At 49.0% G+C, this 26,274-nt stretch overlaps 1 protein-coding gene across 9 annotated transcripts; it reads right to left on the bottom strand.

Moving 5' to 3' along the window:
* Window positions 1-6,564: 6,564 nt before the first annotated feature.
* Window positions 6,565-23,728, bottom strand: LOC139029780 (SIGLEC family-like protein 1). Of its 9 annotated transcripts, XR_011481967.1 has the most exons (10): window positions 23,627-23,728; window positions 17,302-17,419; window positions 14,234-14,633; window positions 13,029-13,318; window positions 12,397-12,681; window positions 11,958-12,060; window positions 9,809-9,907; window positions 8,681-8,820; window positions 7,178-7,822; window positions 6,565-7,030 (listed from the first exon to the last, which is right to left on the bottom strand). XR_011481967.1 is itself a non-coding variant. In XM_070450239.1 (9 exons), the coding sequence occupies exons 4-9, from the start codon at window positions 13,048-13,050 to the stop codon at window positions 7,695-7,697; spliced, it is 777 nt and encodes a 258-aa protein (XP_070306340.1). In that variant the 5' UTR covers window positions 13,051-13,318; window positions 14,234-14,633; window positions 17,302-17,419; window positions 23,627-23,728; the 3' UTR covers window positions 6,565-7,694. The 9 variants fall into 9 exon arrangements, 8 of the variants coding, with proteins under 8 accessions (XP_070306340.1, XP_070306343.1, XP_070306341.1 ...); XM_070450239.1 differs by having other exon boundaries at window positions 6,565-7,822; XM_070450242.1 differs by having other exon boundaries at window positions 6,565-7,822; window positions 14,448-14,633.
* Between the last annotated feature and the right edge of the window lie 2,546 nt (window positions 23,729-26,274).

Genomic DNA, 26,274 nt, shown 5'->3' with positions numbered 1-26,274 from the left:
GGAGTCTGCTGCCCCAGTCTCCCCTCCCCCAGGCCCAGGAACCGGAGTCCCCAGTGCCCTCCCCTACCCAGACCCAGGAATCCTGGTCCCCAGCCCCCTTCTCCCCTAGCCCCTCAGGAGTCTGGGCTCCCAGGCCCTCCAGACCCTGGAATCTGGTCCACTAGTCGTCAGGGCCCCCAGACCCAGGAATTGGAGCCCCCTATGCCCGTCTTCTTGTGGGAAAGTGTTCTGCTTCTCTGTCTACTTTCGTGAATAACAGTGACTCTGGGGTGAAATTTCCTTTGGTTCCCGGTGACACCCCCCCATCCCTCATCCCCAGGATAACAAGGGAATGGGGAGGGACTGGGGGACCTGACCTTGGGAGGTGGTGACTCAAGGTTTAGGGATGAAAAAGCCTCACTGCTCATTTTTTCACTTCCTTGGCTGTATGACCTTGGACCAGTCCCTTCTTTTCCCAGAATCTCGGTGTCTTCCCTGTGAGATGGAGTCATCTCTACATCTCAAGGTTACTGAGAAGAACAAGAGAGATCCTGGGAGGTGCCGGCTCTCCCTGGCGCCCCCAAAACCTGTAGTTAGTTCTTTCCTCCTGGTTCCACTATGCATCCATTTACTAGGCGCAGTCCTCTCTCCTGTCCACCAGATGAGGTGTTCCGGTCCCTGTACCCCCTACAGGCTCTGAGGCAAGAGAACCTCCCCTGAGCCTACTGTCTGTCTGGGGAACTTGGAGGCAGGAGTTATTGAAGTCACCCTCAGGGGCTGTTTTACCGCAAAAGCAGGAAAAGCGAAAGTGTAAGCCGCTCAGTCGTGTCCAACCCCTTGCGACGCCATGGATTATAGCCCACCAGGCTCCTCCACATATGGAGTTCTCCAGGCAAGAATATTGGAGTGGGTTGCCATTCCCTTCTCTGGGGAACCTTCCAATCCTCTATTCCTCCCTGATCCCCCCCACATCCAATCTGTCTGCAGGAGCAGCTGGCTTGACCTCCAGAACGGATCTCTGCTGTGTCCTCTTCTCCCCACTCTGCCCTGCTCTGGGCTGTCACCTCTCCCCTGGATGGCCGCTCTGACGGCAGCAGCCAATGCCCCGGTCTCCTGGCCTGCACCTCTGTCTCCAACCTCAGATCAACAAGCATGGAACACGCAAACCGCCTGATGCTACCGCCCTGCCTCACTCGCTCGCTCAGCTCCAGCTGCTCTGCCGTTCACTCTGCTGCTTGAACAAGCCCATCTTGTTCCAACCCCAGGGCCTTTGCACTTGCTGTTTCCTCTGCTGGAAGGCTCTTCTCATCAAACTGGCCTAAGACTCTTTCTTAGCATTCAGGTCTCACCCTTAAGCAGCCTTGGTTGATCCTGCTATCCAAAGTAACCCCTGCTCCCAATGCACCCGCTCTCTGCCACACCGGTTTGGTTTTTCTCCCTGGCCTTTGCCATTCCTTTATGTCGTGTGTTCATTTGTTTGTTTCCAGTCATTTCCCCTCCCCACTCCCGTCTCCCACTTCCAGAATGTAAGCTTTGCTAAGGCAGAGTTTTGTGGTTTTGTTTGTTTCATTGAGGTATAGTTGATTTACAATATTATATTAGTTTCAAGTGTACAACATAGTGATTCAAAGTTTTTATAGATTATACTCCATTTAAAGTTATAAAATATTGGTTATACTCCCTGCGCTGGCTGAACAATATAATCTCGCAGCTTATTTCTTTTATACATAGTAGTTTATGTCTCTTAATCCTCCACCCCTATCTTGCCGCTCCCCTTTTCCCTCCCCTGCTTCCCACAAGAAACCACTAGAGAACTACTTGTTCTCTGTATCTGAGTCTGTTTCTCTTTCGTTATACTCATCTGTTTGTTTTATTTTTTAGGCTTCACATATAAGTGATAACATAAAGTATTTGTCTTTCTCTGTCTGACTTATTTCACTAAGTGCAATACCCTCTAGGTCCATCCATGTTGTTGCAATAGGCAAAATTTCATTCTTTTTTTATGACTGAGTAGTAGTCATATATATATATATATGTTTCCCCAATGGCTCAATGGGTAAAGAATCTGCCTGCCAATTCAGGAGACACAGGAGACTCAGGTTCGATCCCTGGGTCGGGAAGATGCCCTGGAGAAGGAAACAGCAACCCACTCCAGTATTCTTGCCTGAAAATTCCCATGGGCAGAGGATCCTGGGGGGCTGCAAATCCAAAGAGTCGGACACGACTGAGTGATTAAGCACACATACATATACACGAATCTATATATATCTTCATCTTCTTTATCCATTCATGTGTTGATGGACTCTTAGGTTGCTACCATATCTTGACTATTGTAAATATGGTACTATCCATATTGTGTGCACATATCTTTTCGGATTAGTGTTTTTTGTTTTCTTTGGCTATTTCCTGAGGAGTGGAATTGCTGGATCACATGGTTGTTCTTTATTCTTTTGAGGAAACTCCAGACTGTTTTCCATGGTGGCTGCCCCAGTTTACATTCCCCCCAATAGCGTGAAAGGGTTCTCTTTTCTCCACACCCTCTTCAACATTTATTATTTGTAGTTTTTTTTTTTAATGATGGTCATTCTGACTACTGATTTTTATTATTATTCACGGAGTGTCACTGTTGTGCTAGGGGGTTCACAGTCAAGACCTGAAACTCCCTGAAGATGCTGGTTAGAAGTCTCAGGGGTATGGAAGATGCTCCATTTCAGCCCTGACAAGTGAAATAAAAATTCTGATGGCCACAGGTATCATCTTTTCATCCATCAAATGGGCAAAGTTCAAAGGACCCAGGAATGCACCAGGTTGGCAATGACAGTTGTTGACAGAGTAAAATCAGTCCCCTTTCTATGGAGGACAAGGTGGCATTACCCCTGAAAACTATGTACATGACCCTTGACCTTGAAAGTACACATCCAGAATTTTCTCCTGCAAAAGTATTATTGTACACGCCCAACAGCTAAGGGACTGGATCATCAGTGTAATGTTGGCTGCAGTGCTCAGAGGACAAACTAAATACTCCACAAGGGGCTGGTTCAATACATTACTGCATTGATGGGCAGCTGTTAAAAGACTGACATTGATGACACAGACTGTGTGGCATTCTGGAAGGGAAACAGAGTACATAATGCAAAAATGTAACACCCAAGTTTATATGTCCATCCTATTCCTCTAGAATAGGCTTTTTTTTTAAGTTGGTTTTTTTTTTTTTTTTTTGATGTGGATCATTTTTTTAAAAGTCTTCATGGAATTTGTTACAATGTTGCTTCTTTTTTTTTTTTTATGTTTTGTTTTTTTGGGGGCCATGAGGCATGTGGGATTTTAGCTCCCTGACCAGGGATCAAACCTGAGTCCCCTGCGTGGGAAGGAGAAGTCTTAACCACTGGTATACCAAGGAGGAAGTCCCTAGAATACAGGCTCTCTTAATCTTGGTATCACTGATATTTGGGGGCTGGGTGAGTCTTCATGGTGGGGGCCCCCCTGTGTGTTTCAGGGTGGTGAGCAGCATGTGTGGACCCCACCCTCTAGATGTGGGTAACACGCCTTCTGCCGAAGTCATGACAACCCAGAGAAGGGTAACCTGGCTCCCAGTTGAGATCCATCCTTCTGGGAGGAAACACCAGACACCAGAACAGCGTTTGTCTAAGGCGGGGGTGGGGGTGGGGGTGGGGCTGGAGGGGGTTGGGCGCGGGGCTGCACTCCAGATGAAGAGAGGGATCCTGATTGGGTCCACTCCCAGGGCAGGCAGGAGAGGGCAGATGCCCCTCGGGCTGTGACCCCCTGGGAAGGACCCTCCCCTTTTCTGAACCTGAGCATCCTCATCCTCAAGGGTAAGGGTGGGGGACCAGCTCCCATCTCACAAGATTGCTGTGTGATGGCAGGGAGGCTTCTGAACCTCTCTGATCCTCAGTTCACTCCTCTGGCAAAGGGGCGCAGTGACTGGGGCACAGGGCTGCTGGGCTGAATGAAGGACGGCTGAGGGTGTGGAAGGCACTCCATCCTGGCTGGCGTCATTGTCACAGTTGCTGCCATCACCTCCTGAAGAGACAGAGGAAGTGCATGCAAACCTGCCTCACCATGTTCTCCTCTTCCTCTCCCTCTGGGCATCTCCCCTTCATCCTCCTGTCTCTGGTTTATGTCCTTGTCTCCGCCTCCTTGTCATCCTCCACCACAGTCACCATCCGGCTCTCTCTCTCCTCCTCCCTTTCTGTCTCTCCCTCACTGTTTCTCAGTCCTTCCTTCTGTCACTCATCTAGCGAATGTTTTCCCAAGCCCCCTGGGTGCCACACTCCGTGCTGAGCACTGCAGGGACCTGGAGATGAGACAGGCCTCTCCCAGTCCAGACGGGGACCCAAATTAACCCGGGGCTTGGGGTGGGGGCAGGCCAGGGCTCAGAGGTGGGTACTGAACAGCTTAAACCACCGAGACCCATCATCCCTCGGAGGAAGATGCTCTAGTCCCCGTCTGGACTCACCTGCATCTCCCGCACTCCCAGCTGGCCTCTGGACAGGTGTGCAGTGAAGGGTTAACTCAGTAGGCCTGAGTTGTCCAAACCCTGCCCACCCCAAACAGAGGACTGGCTCTTTATAGGCTCCTGGGAGGGAACCTCTAAGCCCTTGGAATGTCCAGCTAGGAGTGTCTTTGTTTATCTGGGGGCCTCAGGTCACACCAGATAATCTATGCTAACAGTGTGATTTATGGAGGATGCCTTGGGTCATGTGCTATCAGCTTGACCTCCTGGGAAGGGTGGTGATGCTGAAAACTAAGGGCTACATAACCAACCTCCAATAAAAAAAACCTTGGATATCAAGACTCAGGTGAGCCCCTGGTTGATGACACTCTGTGCGTGTTGTCACATATTGCTGCTGGGAGATCATGCAGACTCCTGACTCTGCTGGGACAGGACCACTGGGGGCTCCTGCCTCTTTGGGACTCTTCCTGTGTGCTTTTATCCTGTGGTTAGTTTTAATCTTTTGGCTGCAATAAACCATAACAGCTTTGCAAAATCCTTTCAGTGAATCTCGAAACCCAGTGAACATCAGCAAATGTCTGCTCAGAAAGAGGTGAGCTGTAGGCTCCTGGGGGCCCTCTTCGTGGGCACTGCCGCCCCCCCCCCCCCCATGAACTTCATGACTACACTTCAAGCTTCTGATTTTTTTTTTTTTTTTAACATTTATTTGGCTGCTCAGGGTTTTAGTTGCAGCATGTGGGATCTAGTTCCCTGACCGGGGACTGAACCTGGTCCCCCCTGCATTGGGAGTATGGATTCCTAGCCACTGGACCACCAGGGAAGTTGAAGCACTTGATTCTTATCCTGGTTCAGAGAGGCTGTGCCTGGCCCCGTGGCACACAGCGTGGGATTGAAGCCCTGTCTGTCTGACCCCTTAGCACCCTCTCGTGTCTCTCCCTTGACTCTGGAGGAAGAAGTCTGCCTCGTAACCTCTTCTTGGAAGATGATCCACTTTCCAACCTTGTCTTGATTCATGGAGCTGCTACGGCCCTCCTCACCATGCCGCCCACCCATGGGGACATCCCACTTTTCCTGAACTTGATCTCCGTGTCTCCACGATGCCCTCACCGGTGGGGTACGGGGTCTGTGAGGTCCAACTCAAGGGTGTTGCCACGTGTGTTCTTACGGTGAGAAAAACAACTTTTGAGGAAAACAATTTTGTTTTCCCCAGCTGCCGCCTGGCCATTTTACAGTACGATAACCCTGCTCACATCCGGAGTCTGAACATTAGATAAGGACTTGAGTGTAGGCTGCTTGCTGTAAGTTCACGCTTTGTTTTTCCCCAGACACCTTTTAAAATAACCACATAGAGTCGGACCAGAACCAGTTAGTGACCTAGTGACCTGGCCCCAGTCGCCTTGGGAGTAATGGGCGCTCCTACCTTGCCGTCTGGGGCTTGCAGGTGTCCTGGGACAGGGACTGCCCCTCCCGGCTCAACGGCGCCCCCTCAGGGCTGGGATCTGTAAGTTACCATAAATCCTGAGCCGCTACTCGTTGGGTGCGGGTGATGTTGAAACCTCCCCTTCCCTAAAGTGGGAGCTGGATGCTGAGCGAGCCGCCAGTCAGCCCCGTGTGTCTGTAGCTTCTGCCTCCTCATTCAGCAGGTCAGAAGCTGCATATGCTCAGCGCAATACCCCAGCTCTGGCTTCTCGTTGGTCCTGGAGGGTGGGCGGAGTCAGCCAGGCGTCAGCCCCTCTGGATTCTCCCAAGAGTGGGTTGGGTGAAGGTGGAGGCCTATGTGCAGGGAGCCTCACCTATGCCCAGGCGGTGGCACTTTGCCTGGCTCGTTTCTCCCTGTCAACTGCCCCCTGCCAAGACACACCGCTTGCCTTGCCCCTGCTGGAGCGCACCAGCCCCCAGCGCCCCGTTTATGACGATCCTGTGGCTTCCCGTGCCTGGACGGCCATCACCTCTCCCGGGTCAGGTGGCAGGACCTGAATCTGACCCATCTCCGTGTCCCCACTCCAAGGCCTGGCACACGGGAGGCCTCTGGGGGGCGGGGGGGGGGGGGAACTTTTGCGGAAGCATGAGTGAATGACCTCCTGGATCTCCACTGGAAGCCCATCCTCATCCCGCCAGCCCCGAGCCTCTTCCTGGCCCCTGGGGCTTCTGTTTGCACTTGGCAGGCGTTGGCATTCTGGGGGCAGGCGGTGGGTTTAAAGAAAGGGAGTCCCACCACTCCACGTCTGTGCTTCTAATCAAATTGACAAATGAGAGGCCCACATATGGCTTCTCTTGGACCCGCATTGTTTTTTTTTAATCTATTTACTTATATTTAATTTTATTAATGATTATTATTTGGTCATGTAGCATGTGAGATCTTAGTTCACCAAGGAGAGATCAAACCAGTGCCTCAGGCAGTGGAAGCCCAGAATCTTAACCACTGAACAGCCAGGGAAGTCCCCAAGCTGCTTTTTTGATTACTAACGTGTTTGGATCCAGAATCCAGAAATGTCCCTCTGAAACCTGGATCTCTGGGATTCCTTTGGTTTGGGGGGGCGGCGATCAGAAGATCTGGCAATAGAGATCTCATTCTCGCTGTGTGGGAGGATGGGGGGAGGCATGGAGCGGAGATGTCTGCTGCAAGGCGCCCCTTTTAGCCGAAGTCACCCCCTGCCTGCCCACCACGTGCCCCCCCCCACTGCCCCATGGGGCCCCAGGCACTTGTTCTGTTTGTTTTGTTACCTGTCCGATTCCTGCGGCCTTGACTTTGCCACCTCTGCAATGGAGCCTCATTAGCTCAGGGGAAAGTGACGAGTGACTTGGACAGCCGCTCCGGAGCCCCAGGGCCCTGGGACCCAGGCGTCCTGATCAGGGCATGGTCTTGCTGTGTGGCCTGGGGAGCTGTGAGTCTCGGTTTCCCTGTTTGCCATGTAGGGGGTGGGGAGGATCCCCAGTGTCCCTGCAGAGACAGACTTTTAAGGTCCCACTTCTGTGGGTCTCTGTTTCTCTGCAGAAAGCTGGGGCTGGACTTGGCTGCAGTGGCCACTGTCCGTCCGGTTCACAGGGCGGCCTGTGGTTGCTGCCACAGTAACGGTCCAGGGCTCCAGTGTTTCACCTGTGCTCCTGGGTGCCCCCTGGGTGGCAGAGGCCGGCCCAGATCTCGCTCCTCCAGGGCAGGGAGAAGGCTTATCCCCAGGGCCTGACGGGAGGCCTCGGGCATGTCTGTCCAGTCAACACAAGTGCAGAGTGGGGCCTCTGCTCACAGGACCTGAGATGCAGCTGCTGCTCCCGCCCCGTGGGTCTGCTGCCTCAGCTGCTGTGAGCCAGGGTCTTCATCTGCCCTGGAGTTTGTGCGTCCTCGGTCTTCTTCTTTCTCTCTCACGAGCCCTAGACTGTGCGAGAACCAGATCCTGGGGTCCCTCTGCTGTGGGCAAGCCCCTTCCCCCCTCGAGCACCTCCCACAAACAAAGGGACCCAAGTGGCTCCTTGAAGCCTCCTTCACGGGCTGAACTCCTTCTCTCCACCCCGATCAGTATGTTGAAGCACTAACCCTCAGCGCCTCAGAGTTGCTTTTGGAGACAGGGCCTTTAAAGAGATAATTAAGGTAAAATGAGGCCACATGGGTGGGCCCTGGTCCAGTAGGACTGGTGTCCTCATTAAGAGGAGATTAGGACACCGACATACACAGAGGGACGGCCATGTGAGGACACAGGGGGAAGATAGCTGTCTGCAAGCCAGGAGAGAGGCCTCAGGAGAACTCAGCTCTGCCCACACCTTGATCTTGGACTCGTAGCTTCCAAGACGGTGAAAAAAATATTCCTGTTGTTTAAGCTCACCAGGTTGTGGTGCTTTGTTCTGGCACTGCAAGCAGCCTCACACTCCCCTTCTAGAATGTACTGTCCTTTCCTGGCAGGGCGGTGGCTGCAAGGGGGTGAGCCTAACTCCTCCACGGGGCTGGGGCTGGCACCCTCCAGGGTCATCACTGTCTGTGGCACAGGGGGGCTCAGCTGCTGGAAGGGGACCTCGGCTTGAAGAAGCAGACCGATGCTCAGACAAGGCTGAGCCCTGGTCCTCCTTGCTGGTGGCCACACATCAGGATGAGCCGGCCTGTGCTCCCGGAGTGAAGACCCTCTGGGCTCCAGCGCTAGTGATGCGGTTTCCAACTCCGGGAGTCCTGGAAGGCCTCCTTTCTAACCAGCGCCCTCTGGAGGTCTCCGAATGCAGCGGCCCAGCCCAGGGTCTTACCGGCTACAGAAGCTGGCGAGGGTTCAGCTGCAGACTCCTGGGGTGTTTTTGGCTCCTCCAGCAGCTCTGGTCTCTTGGGGATCAGGGCCGCACTGGCCTTGGGAATGTGACTCTTCTCCCACCACTTAAGCATCTTCATTCTAGAGCAGTGAGCCCTGGGGTTAATGCTGTGCTCAGTACCCTCTGGTTCCCAGAAGGAGGCCTGGGCTGGGCTTAGAGGACCATGTTTCCCTCTGTTTGCTGGTTCTGTAACTGGCACTCTCCTCCCCTCATCACATGGGGATACAAGTTCCTATTCTCTCAGCCTGGACCCTCTTACCAGCCTTCTTGATGGGCTCTTTCCCTCCAGCCCCCCTGCCTCCCCGGCCTCTCCCCTCCATCTCCCCTCCACAGCACCCTGCCTGCAAAGACCGAAACCTAGACTGATGCCGCCGTCTCCTTTTTATTTCCTGTGACCACTGCTGGGAGGAAATATCACAGGGCAATGGGCGCCTGGTGCCAATAACAGTGAATAGTCTCCAGTCGTCTCTGGGCCTTTGCAGCTGCTTACCAAGGGCTGTCCTTGTCCTTGTACAGACCCCAAGTATTCTTCTCAGTGGCTGTTCTAACCACACCTAACACCATCACTCCTCTCAATTCTCTACCCTCGGTTCCTGCTTCCACCCACATCATTTCCAGCAGATGGCTTTGCCGTATTCCTTCTCTCTAACAAGGAGCTGCTGGGTAGAAGCCAACCACAAATGGCTACCCAATCAAAATGTCACCTCAAGATGAACAAGAAAAAGAAGAGCTGCTCTCGGGTCACGAAACTAAGGATAACTGGTTGGCTTAGACAATGTCATTTTAGTGGCGTGGTGCTGAAGAGCAGATTGAAGTGGACTGATGAATGTGGGAGTGATGAGAATCAGGAAGTGGGTGTAGCTAGTCTCTCTCTCTCAAAAAAAAGAAAAACACTGGATGGTCCATAGAAGGAGTTTGTGGGGCTGAGCTGGGAGAGATTTGGACATGCTTACATAATTAAGAGAAAGAGCCAATGAAGGAAGAGTGACTGAGCGCTTGAGAGACAGAAGGCATGATCAGTGGAGTGTGCCGGAGATGGATTCCCAAGGCAGAGGAGGGAGGGCTAACCTTGGACACGAAGAAAGATGCCTTTCTCTGAAACAGGCGAGGAGTAAATCATCAGTGCCGATGGTAATAACGTCGTGGGTTTGGGGAGTTGCTTTTTTCCTGTGAAGTTAGGGAAACCTTACTGCTCAGAGTGAGAAGGGAGGAGATAAGAAACTTAGGACGGGGAAGGGAATCGTTTGTAGTACCGACAAAGGGCTGACTCGGGGTAAGCTGAGGGAATCCTGGGCCGTGTGGATGCTCCCTCCCGATGGATAAGGAGATACTGAAGGGGCAGGGTTCCCTTAGTATCTTACTTGTGCAGGTCTCTCTAACCTAGCACTTGTTTACTTTACTTACAGAATACAGGAGAGACAGGGTAAGGGCGGGGGGAAGAGAGAAAGAGAAAGAAGGTTTAACACTATCAAATGAGAACTCTGGGACTGCCCTGGTGGTCCAGTGGTTAGGAATTTACTCTGCAATGCAGGGGACGCAGATTCAATCCTTGGTGTGGGAACATAAGATCCCACTTGCCGCAGAGAAATTTAGCCCGTATCCTGCAACTGTCGAGCCCCTGCCAGTAGTTTTGGCAGAGAGTTTGTATGCCTCAGTGAAAAACCCTGCATGCTGCAACGAAGATCCAACACAGCCAAATAAATAAATAAATACGTATATATTTAAAACCCCAAAACAAAATGAGAACCCCTATCTGAAAGGAAATGGCAGAGGCAATCTGTGAAAGATGTTTGAGAATTTTTATAGAATTGATAAAAGACACCAAAGCAAACTTGGACTGCAAGGAGATCGAACCAGTCAATCCTAAGGGTAATCAACCCTGACTATTCCTTGGAAGGACTGAAATGCTGAAGCTGAGGCTTCAATACTTTGGCCGCCTGATGAGAAGAGCCAACTCACTGGAAAAGACTCTGATGCTGGGAAAAACTGAGAGCAAAAGGAGAAAGGGACAGCAGAGGATGCGATGGTTAGATAGCATCAAAAAGAGCTGGACACTAAACAACAACATGAAGACTCCAGAGTTCCCCAAGACTAACTTTTATATTCAGCATCAGCATTTTATATTTAACATGTTTGGTTGCCTTATGACCATCAGAATTCACACACACACACACACACACACATAGTTATTGTTTAGTCGCTTAGTCGGGTCTGACTGTTTTGTGACCCCATGGACTGTAGCCCACCAGGCTCCTCCGTCCATAGGATTTCCCAGGCAAGAATACTGGAGTGGTTGCCATTTCCCTCTCCAGAGGATCTTCCCAACCCAGGGATCAAACCCACGTCTCCTGCATTGCAGGCAGATTCTTTACCACTGAGCTACCTGGGAAGCCCATCTATATATATACCTGTACAAATATTGTATTTATATAAACGCTACATTCAACAAGTGTAGAATGCGTATTCTATTCAAGTCCACATGGAATATTTATTTATAAATACTAAGCAAAAATTCTGCCACAAGGAAATAAAGAACTGAAATCATGCATAGCATATTCTTTGAACTTACTGGATTTAAGTAGAAATAAGGAAAAGAGGATTATTAGAAAATATTGATGTGTCTTTAAAAAAAACCCTCATGGATGGAAAAAAATCTTAACCGAAATTAGAGGTATTTGACTATATTATAATAGAAGACTTTATATTAAAATTTGTGAGATGCAGCTAAAGTCATGCATAGAGGGAAGTTTAGAGCCTTCAAATGGAAAACTGGAAAAGAAGATGGCTGATGTAAGGGTCTGTATCAAGAGGGAAGACAAAGCTGAAAGAATCATAAGGAAGGAAATAAAGTAAATGTAGCACTTTACATGTAGCAATGTAGTGAAATAGTATTACAGGTACTTCATGTACTGCAAGCACTACAATGTAGTGAAAGTGAAGTCGCTCAGGTGTGTCCGACTCTGCGACCCCATGGACTCTAGCCTACCAGGCTCCTCCATCCATGGGATTCTCCAGGCAAGAATACTGCAGTGGGTTGCCATTTCCTTCTCCAGGGGATCTTCCGGACCCAGGGATCAAACCTGGGTCTCCCGCATTGGAGGCAGACGTTTTAACCTCTGAGCCACCAGGGAAGTACTTTACTGTAAAGTACATTTATGTGAGTAAATGTAGTAGACTTTAGGGAAAGCTTGCTGGTGGATTTTAATTTGATACTCACACAAGGAGGACAAGGAAGAAGAAGAATAGCGCTGTTGCAATGGATCCGTACACAACGCCCTGGATCAGCCCTTTCGTCAGCACATTAGAAAGTGAATTCTTATCTGCAATCAAAGAGAAGAGAGAGCAAGTTTTCTCCTACGGCTATAAAGTCTGAGCCTCTACTCTTTCCGCTGGCTCTGTGAGAAAGGTTCAGTTGTGTCCGACTCTTTGCAACCCTGTGGACTGTAGCCCGCCAGGCTCCTCTGTCCATGGGATTCTCCAGGCAAGAATACTGGAGTGGGTTGCCACTTCCCTCTCCAGGGGATCTTCCTGACCCAGGGATCGAACCTGGGCAGCTTCTTTACCATCTGGGCCACCAGGGAAGCCCTGTACCCAGCCTCATTCTGGTCCCTGGGTGTTGTCGCTCTAGCCCAGTCACCAGACCCCTGCACACTTACCTGGGGGTATCAGGAAGATGCTTGAGGTATGGATTCCGTATTGGTTCCTCCCTTCACAGTGGAGGCCCGTGACTATTTCTGGCTCCCTGGGGAGGCTGATGGTGCTGTTGACCCAAGGGGCAGCTATGTTGGAAGTCACCTGGAAGTTCTCATTCATGCTGTTCAGATCCACAGGCTCACCTCCCATCAGCCATTGCACAGAGGGCGTGGGGACCCCACGGAAGGAGCAGCTGCACTGCAGAGTCTTCTTCCAGGAACAGGAAAAGTAGAGCAGCCTGGCCGGGGCTGCGGGGAAGGAGGGCCGGGAGTCAGCGAGCATCCTGACTCCGTGTCCGCCTCCTCCAGGCCACAGTCCTCTCCTTGTCTGTGACTTGCATGGGGCTCCAGAAAGGCTTTCTGGGAGCCCAGGAAGCCCCGAGAGGCTGCAACTCAGACTAGCTCCCCTTTCATCCTCTCTTCTCATCCCCTTCACACTCGGGCTCAGCGCTTACTTCTGGCCTCACAGCTCCAGAGCTAGGGGGAGGTTGATTGCTCCCCAGACCGCTCCTGTCCCCCAGCCCAGGACGCGGGTCTTTCTCTTAGGTCCCCGTCCCTCCCAGACTCTGAATCGTCCCTCGCCCACCAGCACTCACAGGCCACCTGGAGCCTGACCATGCTACTTCCGGGCAGGTGAGCCGAGGGGAAGTTCAGACGGCACCCGAGGGTGGCGCGGCGGTCCTTGGGTTTCAGGGTGAAGCGCAGCACAAGAGGGGAGGGGAGGAGTTGCTGGAGCCGTCTGTGCCGGTGGACACATTGGGCCCTTTCCAGCACAGGAAGAGGGCTTTGGTTTCTTTGCAGGTGCCTCTGAAGCTACAGGCCAAGGACGCAGGTCCCCCGGCTGCCAGAGTTCCTGGGACGTGGAGCTCTGCTTTCTGGGTCAGGTCTGGAAGAGAGAGACCCAAGACTTGGAGACAAGGGGCCCTCGTGGACACCTCAGTGATATGCAGTGTTTCAGCTGGCAAAGCGCTTTCCCACCCATTAGCCGATTTGGTGAAAAGTGCAAGTTGCCCAGTCGGGTCTGATTCCTTGCCACCCCCCCATGGACTGTAGCCTGCCAGGCTCCTCTGGGATTTCCCAGGCAAGAATACTGGAATGGGTAGCCACTCCCTCCTCCCCAGGATCTTCCCAAACTAGGGGTCCAACCCAGGTCTCCTGCATTTCGGGCAGATTCTTTACCATCTGGGCCTCCAGGGAAGCTGATTTGGTTCCACTCCCCTAATCTGACCACCTCCTCGAAGCTGGGATTGTGATTACTGGGTGGCTTTTCATAAGTGTATCTCCCTTCTCCACACGGAGCAGGCACACCTGTATCTAGGTGACCAAACTGAAGAGAGTTGCTTCAGGTAGCAGACTTTCAACCAGAATCCTGACTTTTCAAGACTGAGGATCAGCAAATTTTCTGAGAATCTACATTGTCTCTGAGAAGAGCCCGGCATGCTGCAGTCCATGGGGCTGCAAAGACGCAGACACGACTTACCAACTGAGCAACAACAACATGATTCTTTACCTGTCTCCCAGCCTAGACTTTTTTGGGCCAGCTCCTACTCTGTCTCCTCCCCGCCAATCCGTCTCTCCCCTTAGGCTCTGCCCCTTCCATGATGCTCTATGATCATTTATGCCTCCAACTCTTACTGGCTGGATGCTATGGGCAAGTCACTAACCCCCATTTTGCCATTCCTATTTGGGGAGCAGAGGGTCTTATCAGTTGTGTCTGTCATGTTGTATGATGGTTGTAAGAATGAAATACCTAAGGTTTTGTAAAGCCCAGCGCCAGGTGAAACAAAAACCACACACTAACCAGGATGCGATCTGGAGTTCCTTCTCTCTAAACAATCCGCTGCATGAGACTGAATTTCACCTGAGACTAGGAGCTCGATACTGTCCCTCAGGAAAGCACTCCTGCATTCTCCTAGATTGGTATAGAGTGGATATGTCCTATATGCTGTGGGTCAGATGGGTACATTCTGGCTCCTCAAAACTCCAGACAGTGTGAGGTGTGTCCTGGGTGTTACCATCGAGGGCAGCGCTGGGTTGATTTGTAGCTACAGAGGAGCTGATAGTTTTACTGAGTGGGGTGCCCAGGGTCATGGAGCTGCTTGGGGATTCTTCACGAAATTCAAATACGCAAGAGATGGCAGAGCACCAGCTCTCTTCCACCAGTATCTTCTCGACTTCCAATGACATGTGAGAAATTCACCCTGTGCGGAGAGATTCAAATTGAAAAATAGACTCATCTCATCCACTAGTATCCAGTGCGTAGACTCATCTCATCCACTAGTTTCCAGTGCGTGCTAAGTTGCTTTAGTTGTGTCCAGTTCTTTGCGACCCTATGGACTGTAGCCCACCAGTCTCCTCTGTCCATGGGCTTTCCCAGGCAAGAATACTGGAGAGGGTTGCCATGCCCTCCTCCAGGGGCTCTCCTCCATCCAGGGATCAAACCCATGTCTCCTGCATCGGCAGGCAGATTCTTTACCACTAGCGCCACCTGGGAAACCCCTCTAGTATCCTACCTGTGCATTAAAGGATCAATCTTATCCTAGGAAGACTTGGCTCTTGCCCAGCTGCTGCAAGGAAAGCGCTGAGCCCTGATAATGTTCTGTCTGGTGATGACCAGTGTCTTGGTTTACTTGGGGCCTGGGGCCACACCAGACAGTTATGCTAACAGAGTGATTTACAAGGGAGCCTTGAGCTATGCAGAATCCACTTGAACTCTGGCAGGGCTGGAGGTGAAGGTCAGCCAAGGGGATGGTCAGCCATGCTTAACATGCTGAGCCCCAGTAAAAACCCTGGATGCCAAGTTTCAATGTTTCCCCGCTTGGAAATACCCTGCTTGTTGCCACACTTTGAACAACAAGGAGAAGAGGAGCTCTGTCCACTCAGAGAAGACAACTGGAAGCTGGCTCCTGGTCCCTCCTACATCCTGCCTTAGATGCTCGGCCCTCTGCTGATTTTTACATTTTTTAAATTCTTTTTTTTTTTTTTCTTTTTTGGCCGCTTGGCATGTGGGATCCTAGTTCCCTGACCAGGGATCGAACCCTCGCTCCCTGCAAAGGAAGCTCAGACTCTCAACCACTCTTAGCTAGGGAAGTCCCCACCTCTGCTGATTTTAATCTGTGTCCTTTTGCTATAATAAGCTGTAACCATGACTATAACAGTTATGCTGAATTCTGTAAGACCTTGTGAGTTATTGAGCCTGAGGTTGGTCTTGGGGATTCTCAAACTATACCATCCCAATCTAGTCTGCTGTGTTTTAAAATTTCTCTTGTTTTTGGTAGCAAATGTATCTCGTATCTTTGGTCACATTGCATCATTTCTATATCTTGATTTCTTGATTAGAAAATAGGGTAAAATAATACCAAATGCAACGTTGTGAGAATTAAAGATATTAGCTACAGAGGCACATGGAACTCTGTGGTCATAATTGCAGGCTATAACGTAGCCACTGACTCTCTGAACAATTATTTCTTCCCCTTCCTTCTCTGTTTCCTAGGTGACTGCTCTGTCATGTACAAAATGGATGGACTGGTAAACATCACGGTTCTTGAGACCACTTCTAGTAATGACATCTAAAATGATGGTAGTGATGCCAACCTGTGTAAGTTTCTCTGTTTTGTTTTGGGTTTTTTTTGGCTGCACTGTGTGGCTTGTGGGATCTTAGTTCCTAGAACAGGGACAGAACCCATGACCCCTGCAGTGGGAGCCTGAAGTCCTAACCACTGGGCCGCCAGGCAAGTCGCTCTGTGTAAGTTTTTATAGATTTCCAAACACCTTCACAGCAATCAGTTTAAGCCATTCTAGACTTCCCCAGTGGAGAAGGCAATGGCACCCCACTAGTACTCTTGCCTGGAAAATCCCAAGGACGGAGGAGCCTGGTGGGCTGCCGTCTATGGGGTTGCACAGAGTCGGACACGACTGAAGTGACTTAGCAGTAGCAGACTTCCCTGGTGGCTCAGATGGTAAAGCGTCTGCCTACAATGCAGGAGACCTGGGTTGGGAAGATCTCCTGGAGAATGAAATGGCCACCCACTCCAGTATTCTTGCCGGGAAAAGCCCATGGATGAAGGAGCCTGGTAGGCTACAGTCTGTGGGGTCGCAAGGAGTCGGACGCAACTGAACAACTTCACTTATATTAGTTTTACTACTCCCCTAGACATATGAGGAAACTGAGGCTCCAGAGAGAGTAAGGGCCCTGCCTGAAGTTATAGAATAGAAGCCTCAGATCTGGACCCAGGATTTCTACTTGCAAAGTCCAGTCTCCATTTCAGGGGATCTTGACCCACTTGGCCGCCACGCTTTTCCTCTCCTCTAAGATTAGACTTAATGGCACCCACCGAACAGCTGATGATGGTGAGAGAACAGATACATTTATCATTTGGGTTCTAGAGTTACTGGGGCACACCATTAAAATGGAAGTAGGTGGGACTTCCCTGGTGGTCCAGTGGTTGAGAGTCTGTGCAGGGGGTGCTGGTTCAATCCCTGGTCAGGGAACTAAGATCCCACAAGCTGCATGGCCAAAAAAAAAAGGAACTAGGAGTCAGAAAATGCGGATACTCCACTAGTTAAATTTCTAGTGACTTGGGGCCAGTTGCTTAGTCTCCCAAAGCCTGTTTCCTCACCTGTGAAATGGGGATTATAATTCCTCAGGGTAGAGAAAATGGAACACGTGGTGAGTCACAGTGGAAACCCCAGAATATGCACATGGAAGATGTTTGTTATGTATGATTTATCATGCACTTAATTCTTTAGGTCCTCACCTCTTCACCTTACCCCAGTCCAGCCTAGCTTCCACTACCCCCCGCCCACACCCACCCCAGCCCTTCCTGGGCTTTCTCAAACACCCCCCACCCTGCCTCTGATTCCACCTACCCAGCCATAACAGTGGTGGTACCATCAACACCAACAGGATGACACAGACACCAGAGGATCAGGACCTAGCATGCTGCCAAATGTTGGCCTCAGACCCACACCTCCTGGAGGGCAGGATCTGGAATGAATGAGGAGAGGGGCACAGTATAAATGCACTGTTTACTAGGGTCTCGTGAATCTGCAATCATCCCTGAGGTTTGTCCATTGTGTTAGGGGCCTCAGGGAACCAGAGGCTGGGCAGCTTCAAGGAAAGGGACAGGGAAGGGTCTCCATGACTCTCTGTGGAGTCCCAAGACCACGTCCGCTTTCTTTTCTTTCCTCTAGTCTTCACTCCCAGCCCCTTAGCCCTTTAAAGGGTCTCACAGGCCAGGCTGAAGAGCTTGGGCTTTTCCCCAAGTCTATGGGGAAGTCATGGAAATCATGGAAAGATTTTGAACCACGGAGTAGGGGGCAGGTATAGGAGTTATTACTATAAAGGTCTCTCTGGGGACTTCCCTGGTGGGGAATTCGCCTGCCAATGCAGGGGACACGGGTTCGACTCCTGGTCTGGGAAGATTCCACATGCCTCATAGCAACTAAGCCTGTATGCCACAACTACTGAGCCTGCATTCTAGAGTTGCATGCCCAAAGCGTGTGCTCCACAACAAGAGAAGTCACTGCAATGAGAAACCCTTGCACCACAGCAAAAAGTAGCTCCTGCTCGCTGCAACTAGAGAAAGTTTGCTCACAGCAACAAAGACTCAGGGCAGCCAAAAATAAACAAGTAAATAAGGAACTCCTGGGAGCAGGCAATTAAAAAAAAAGTATCTCTGGTCTGCATTGAGGAGGAAGTAATAACTCAAGAGAAAGATGATGTGACCTCAGCTGGCCCTGTGCCTATGGGGGATGGAGAGAATGGGGTGTATTTAAGAGATATTTGAGCCATAAAAGACATTCCTATGACTGGCAAGATAAGCTCCAAACTCCCTTGCCTTGCATTCAGGCTGTCCATGACTTGAGCTTGCACTTGCCCTATCTCTGCTCCCCACCTTCCTGTCACACTTGAGAAACAGCTACGTATCTATATACAGCACACCTAGTCCATGCAGTCCCACCTCTGGATGTTTCCTTGGGCCACTTCCCTTCTCATGGCATCCTCCTGCAACTCTCCTCTCTGCCCATGTAACTTCCTCCTGGGAGCCTTCCTGGATCCCCACAAGCCCAAAAAGTCTCCTTTTTCAGACTTCAGCACCTCTATATATTCACCTCTTTTAGGGGACCATCTCTGGCAGAACCCCAGAGTTGCCTGCTATCTACCCTCCTGGGAAAGACTAGAGATCTCTTCAAGAAGACCAGAAATACCAAGGGAACTTTCCATGCAAATATGAGCACAATAAAAGACAAAAATTACATGGACCTAACAGAAGCAGAAGATATTAGCAAGAGGTGGCAAGAATACACAGAAGAACTATACAAAAAAAATCTTCATGACCCAGATAACCATGATGGTGTGATCACTCACCTAGAGCCAGACATCCTGGAATGCGAAGTCAAGTGGACCTTAGGATGCATCACTAGGAACAAAGCTAGTGGAGGTGATAGAATTCCAGCTGAGCTATTTCAAATCCTAAAAGGTGATGCTGTAAAAGTGTTGCACTCAATATGCCAGCAAATTTGGAAAACTCAGCAGTGGCCACAGGACTGGAAAAGATCAGTTTTCTTTCCAATCACAAAGGTAATGCCAAAGACTGTTCAAACTACAACATAATGCACTCATCTCACACACTAGTAAAGTAATGCACAAAATTCTCCAAGCCAGACTTCAACAGTACGTGAACCATGAACCTCCAGATGTTCAAGCTGGATTTCGAGAAGGTAGAAGAACCAGAGATCAAATTGCCAACATCTGCTGGATCATAGAAAAAGCAAGAGAGTTTCAGAAAAACATCTACTTTTGCTTTATTGACTATGCCAAAGCCTTTGACTGTGTGGATCACAACAAACTGTGGAAAATTCTGAAAGAGATGGGAATACCAGACCACCTGACCTGCCTCCTGAGAAATCTGTATGCAGGTCAAGAAGCAACAGTTATAACTGGACATGGACCAACAGACTGGTTCCAAATAGGGAAAGGAGTACGTCAAGGCTGTATGTTGTCACCCTGTTTATTTAACTTATAAGCAGCATACATCAAACAAAATACTGGGCTGGATGAAGCACAAGCTGGAATCAAGATTGCTGGGAGAAATATCAATAACCTCAGATATGCAGATGACACCACCCTTCTGGCAGAAAATGAAGAGGAACTAAAGAGCCTCTTGATGAAAGTGAAAGAGGAGGGTGAAGAAGTTGGCTTAAAACTCAACATTCAGAAAACTAAGATCATGGCATCCAGTCCCATCACTTCATGGCAAATAGATGCGGAAACAGTGGAAACAGTGGCTGACTTTATTTTTGGGGGCTCCAGAATCAGTGCAGATGGTGATTGCAGCCATGAAATTGAAAAACGCTTGCCCCATGGAAGAAAAACTATGACCAACATAGACAGCATATTAACAAGCAGAGACATTACTTTACCAACAAAGGTCCATCTAGTCAAAGCTATGGTTTTTCCAGTAGTCATGTATGGATGTGAGAGCTGGACTATAAAGAAAGCTGAGCACCGTAGAATTGGTGTTGGAGAAGACTCTTGAGCATCCCTTGGACAGCAGGAGATCTAACCAGTCCATCCTAAAGGAAATCACTCTTGAATATTCATTGGAAGGACTGATGCTGAAGCTGAAACTCCAATACTTTGGCCACCTGATGTGAAGAACTGACTCATTGGAAAAGCCCCTGATGCTGGGAAAGATTGAAAGCAGGAGGAGAAGGGGACAGCAGAGGATAAGATGGTTGGATGGCATCACCGACTCAATGGATATGAGTTTGAGTAAACTCTGGGAGTTGGTGATGAACAGGGAGGCCTGGCGTGCTGAGTCCATGGGGTCATGAAGAGTTGGACATGACTGAGCGACTGAACTGAACTGAACTGACTGACCCTCCTGTATGTGTTTGTTTTATTTTTAAATTTTATTTATTTTTGGCTGTGTTGGATTTTCACTGCTGAGCATGGGCTTTCTCTAGTTACGGTGTGCAGGCTTCCCCTTGCGGTGGGTTTTCTTGTTGCAAAGCAGAGGCTCTAGGGCACACAGCAGTTGTGGTGTGCAGGCTTAGTTGCCTGTGGCATGTGGGATCTTCCTGAACCAGGGATCGAATCTGCGTCCCCTACCTTGGCAGGTGGATTCTTAACTAGAGGATTACTAGGGAAGTCCTATATGTTCTTACTCTTTCAAATTTGTTTTGGTGGTGAAGTTAACACGTCAAAAATAAAAACACCTATTTCCCTTCCTCCTTCTAGGGCTGGTCATGTAATATAGTTCTGGCCAATGAGCCAAGTATAAGAAAAACACTATTGAATTATTATCACCAAATAGAAGCCTATTCAGCATTTACCCCATTTTTTTTTTTTTTTGCCATCATAGTTGAGCTCTGAAGTTCTGCTTTTTGCACATAATACTAACTAATGAAATTTGAGAGCCTGGTTTTAAGAAAACATAAGTATTCATAGGATAGAATTAAAGATGTCCTGGGCCCCTGCAGCTATAAATCAAAAGATATTGTTTGTGTTATAAGAGGGTTCAAGGAGTCTGATTTGATATTGTGCAAAACTGAGGATGTTTATAAGAACATAATTTTTCTCCTCTGCAATATACAGTTTCATATGAATATTCATGACTGCTACTGACTTGTTCTAGGCTGTTACAAATCCGCCCTTGGAAGAACAATTTAAATAAAGTGGTCTTGTGAGACTCCAAAGACATTAGAAATTATTACATAACTTCTGAAAATGATATCCAAATAAAATGGAATTTGGACCAGTTGTCTTACTTGATAATTTCTTGCTCTGGTAACAGTAGGTTGTAACTGACACCTCTGTTTTCTCAGATTGTATACCTATCTGTAGGATTGTACTCTCTTCTCCCAAGTGGACAATGCAAAATAAAAACCATGGACTCTGTTGTTATATTTATTGTTAAGCAAATATTGTGAGAGAGTTGCCTGCTTGAAATACCAAACATCTGAGGCTATCTGCTGGAGACTTTTGGGAAGTTCTGGTTTTTTTATATTAGTGCCACTACTTTCTTCTCATTGCTTTTCCTCTTTTCCCCTGGAATATAGATGAGATGCTGGAGGTGGAGCAGCCCCCTGGTAACCATGAGGAACCCTTATAGATCAAAACCACAGACTGAGGATATTCTTGATGATAGCATAGGGATCCTGGTTCTCTGACAGCCTTGTGGAGCCACTACACCACCCTGTATAGTTTACTACATGCTTCTTCATTTGGTTACTCCTCTCAGTGGCATACTGATGAAACACCCTACCAGGAAATCTATCTAAGAATGGGCTCCTTGAGGTAAGACTCTACATCAGATACATCTTTGTGTCTTTCCCAGTGCTTAGAAAGGTTCCCTTCTGAAAAATATATTCCTTATTAGCCTTGATGGAGAAGGCAATGGCACCCCACTCCAGTACTCTTGTCTGGAAAATCCCATGGACAGAGGAGCCTGGTAGGCTGCAGTCCATGGGGTCGCTAAGAGTCGGACACGACTGAGCAACTTCACTTTCACTTTTCACTTTCATGCATTGGAAAAGGAAATGGCAACCCACTCCGGTGTTCTTGCTTGTTTCAGGTTTAATTTGCCCTCCTTCTCCTCTCCCTCATTGCAAAGGTCCTCATTGCACCTTCCCCCTCTCCTTCCTCCTCCTTCTTTTCTTAAAGTTACAGGTGTTACCATGGATTTGAGGAGTTTCTTTTTCTCTAGTCTAAGCACAGCTTTAGTGGCATCTTATAGCTTTTGATATGTTTTAAAAATACATTCAATTCTAAATACTTTCTAATTTCTCTTGTGCCATGGATTGAATTATGTCCCCAAGAAGATATGCTGAAGACCTATCCCTACATATCTGTGAATGTGACCTAATTCGAAATAAGGTCTTTGCAGATTACCTGTGTAATCAGGTTAAGGGTGGGCCCCACTCCAACACAACTAGTGTCCTTATAAGAAGAGGGAAATTTCAATGCAGACACATTCATCCAACACACATGGATAAGGCCATGTGAAGATGAGGGCCAAGGAACTAGAAGCCAAGGAACTCCAAGGATTGCCAGTCATCACCATAAACTAAAAGAGAAGCAGGGAACAGATCCTCCCTCAGAAGGAAACAACCCTGCCAGTACCTTGATTTTGGACTTCTAGCCTCCTGAACTGTGTGAACATGGGTTTTATTGACCAGCACATAATGGTCCTTCAGACTTGAAAATTCTGATCTTGTCCAAGTCTCATTTCCTTCCTTGGACTTTAACGCTTCCATGGGTTGTCTCCATGAGCAACCTTTCTCCTCCCTCTAGACAATCATTTCCTTTTCTAAATTTACTTCCTTGTCAGGGGTTTGGGAGAGTTCCAGCCTGGAGCTTCCTCAGCACAACACCATCTGGCTATTTCCTTGAAAACTGAGCAGCCTCCTTGATCTTTGCTGAGAGCATCAAGTGAAGGACTGACTTACAGAAACGCTGACTGGAGGACCTAGTTTCCAGAGGGACGACTTGTTGATTTAACACCCCACAAGGAGCCAGATGAACTGACAAATGGGATATCCTTGTACCCAAAGACTGACTCTGGGAGAAACTACTAACGTGGAGGAAGTCTTAGCTGTTCTATAACCAGCTCATCAGGCGGCCTGAAAGTCCCCAAGCCTCACCAATGCCCCATCACTGTGGAGGTCCCCCAGGGATTCCCACCCCACCTCCCCATCCTCACCAAGCCCTGCTCGGCAAGAGTGCCAGGGAGCATGCGCAAGTCCATCCCGAGCCACTGGGGCCTGATGATGCTCGTGGGAGCGGCTGGGACCCTGAGGAGCGGCGAAGGGGAACCAGGCGAGTCTCCACTGTCTGAGCCAGCTCCAAACAATTGAACAACCGTCCCTACTGGGCCCCTCGGGCTCCAGCAGCCCTTGGGAGAATCCTCTTTCTCAAGCAAGGGTTGTAGACCCCTGCTAGACCTTGAGACACCAGGTCTAATATCAGCTTTAAGGACACTCTTCCTTCAAGCCGGTACATGGGGACAAGGAGGTGATGGGCAGATTGGAAGCCATTGATCAAGGATCAAAATGCAGAGTGTGCTCCCCTTAGGGTCAATCAGAAGTCACCTTGGTACCCTCTTGTTTCCTGTCCTGTAATCAAGGCCTCTATCGTGAACAAAGCAAGACCCAGCTTTCCAGTTTCATGCCCAAACCCGTCACTGACCTATTCCTGTAATAGGGGCGCATCCGGAGTGCCAGCCGTTAACTATGACCGTAGCGGTCCTGCTCAGCCATTGGTCCTCATTGCAACAGGCCACGCCCCCCAAGTGAGCAACCGTTAGTAGTCCGCCCAGCCATTGGTTGGCGCTGCAGTGGGCTCCTCCCCCAAGCTAACGATCGTTAACGACCGTTAACCTTAGTGAGTCTCCAGTTAGGGGGTCCCTGTCAGTCTTCGGTTGGAATTGCAGTGGCACCCTCCCCTCCCCTTTCCCTCTATAAAAGGAGCCTGAAATTCAGACTGAGGGAAGATGTTTTTATCTGCCGCACTAGTCTGCCATCTTCTTGGTCTGATAGATTCCTAATTAAAGTCTTAGCCCTTCCCCCAACAACTCCAGATTTGTTGGCCTGCCGTGTGGTGAGCAAAACAAGTTTGGGCTTGGCAACAATTCTGACCAAGCCACCCAGGTATCTTGCTGCTTGTCACCAGAGGTCCTGGTTGGGGAGTTTTCAGGTAAGACCGTAGCAGCTGCCAGGAACACTTGCCTGAGAATTTTCCTTTCAAAATTCCCTGAAGCAGCACCAGCTTGACAGTTGAAGCAAGGAGTGGACCTGTGAGAGTCGTCAGGCTCCATACATTAGGGAAAGTGGCTCCAGTGTGTACTGCCGGGAACATTCTCCCTTCTCAATTCTGACTTTTCCTTAAGGGAAAAGCCAATTGGTTTTGCATTTGATTGGGGCGCTCTGCTGGAGATGGGAATGCTGAACTCTGCTTGACTCGTGAACGGTTGGTTTGCTTTTGTTTGCATTCATTCATGATGGAATCTGCTTGCCCTTTTGGTATTGAGATTTGCTTGTGCTTTTTGTGTTCTGTTGTTTTCTTAACTTATAAATGTGGGGAAAATATCATCTGTCCCTAAGGAAAGCCCTTTGGGGGCATATATTTTTTAAAAATGGACAAAATATAGCTGTGAGTCTGTGACTAAGAAGGAGATGACATTCTGTTGTAATAGTGTGTGGCCCCAGTATACATTAGGATCAAGAGAGTGATGGTCCTTGAATGGGTCACTTCATTATTATACGATATTGCAGTTAGAATTGTTTTGTGAAAGAGCAAGTGAAAATGATGAGATTCCATATGCAGAAGCATTTACACTATTGTATCAGGAGGAAAAGAAGTCAGACAGCTGCTGCCTTATGGTACAGAGGTCTGAAGGGAAAACCAGGGGAAAATCTGTTTTACCAGAGAAAGAGGGAGAAAGTGAGACTGAGGACACATTTTTTTCAAAACTTAAACTCCCCTCTGGCCAACTTGGCTCCTCCACTGCCTGAATAGACTGCACTGACAGTTGTCCCAACCACCCCCATGTCGCCAACATATTCACTTCTGTCAAAACTTCCTGTTTCTCCTACTTATAGGGATCAGATAGAAGTTTCTGTTAAGCCCTGGGGCACAGGGGCCTGGTACTGTGTCATCATCTAAGACAGGACAGCATACCCCATTTGGATAGGGAGCCACTTCCGTGTGTGCATGCTCATTCATTCAGTCATGTCTGATTCTTTGTAACCAGAGGGACTATAGCCCAACAGACTCCTCTTGTCCTAGGCAAGAATACTGGAGTGGGTAGGCATTCCCTTCTCCAGGGGATCTTCCCGACCCAGGGAGCAAACCCATATCTTCTGCATTGCAGACAGACTCTTTACCTGCTGAGCCATCAAGGAAGCCCATTTGGACCTGAGCCACTTCTAGAGCAGGGCAGTTTCCCTTGCTGTGATATCCTGTAGGAAGTCTCAGTGCAAATGGTCAACCAGCTGAGTTTCTATTCTCAACTTCATATTTGTTTAATTGGAAAAACCATAACCCTGTTTATCGAGAGGACCCCCTCTGCATGACTGAACTTTTCACTTCTGTCTTTGCCACTCACCATGCCTCTTGGACAGAATATGAGTCTTTCAGGGAGTGAAAGGAGGGTGGTCATTGACAGGGCTAGAGAGGAAGTGCACCAGCTCCATCTGGTGGATCCAGATGGAACTCCAGGAGCAAATCTAGTAGAAGTTCCCACTGCTGAGCCTGACTGGGACTAGAGCATTATAGGAAGTGTATCTTAGCAGGTCTTTCAAAAGGAGTACCCAGCCAAAAGAGCTTAGATAAAATTTAGCATATACACCAAAAACCCAATGATGATTCATCAGAATTTCTAGAAAGAGAAACCACACTGATACAGGCCCTGAAGCACCTGAAATATGAGAATGGTAAACAAGACCTTAATTAGGCCAAGCACCTCAGATATAAGAAACAAATCACAAAAGTTAAATGGTGCATTTGGAATAAACTCTTCGTAACTAGATGTTGCTTTTAAAGTGTTAAACAACAGGGAACAATGAGAAAGAAGCAAGAGGATGCAAGACTGAAAGCCACTTACCTGGCTGCAGCAGTGGATTCCCAGAGACAGAGTAACCGGAAGAGAGGAAAACAATGCAAGACAGACAGGAACCTCTCATGTGGTAGAGAGAAGACTCTGATGATGTCCCAGGAACCCCAGGTAACTGTGACAGTGGGGACAAGCTGACTTTCTGATAGATACAGTGCAACATACTCTGGTAAACACCAAGATGGCCCAGAGGACATCTCAGTCCATCCAGTCACAGGACTTT

This window comes from Odocoileus virginianus, chromosome 20 (assembly GCF_023699985.2).
Source record: "Odocoileus virginianus isolate 20LAN1187 ecotype Illinois chromosome 20, Ovbor_1.2, whole genome shotgun sequence".
Classification (NCBI taxonomy): Eukaryota; Metazoa; Chordata; class Mammalia; order Artiodactyla; family Cervidae; genus Odocoileus; species Odocoileus virginianus.
The sequence above is the reverse complement of the archived record's forward strand: the minus strand, read 5'-3'. Positions and strand labels throughout refer to the sequence as shown.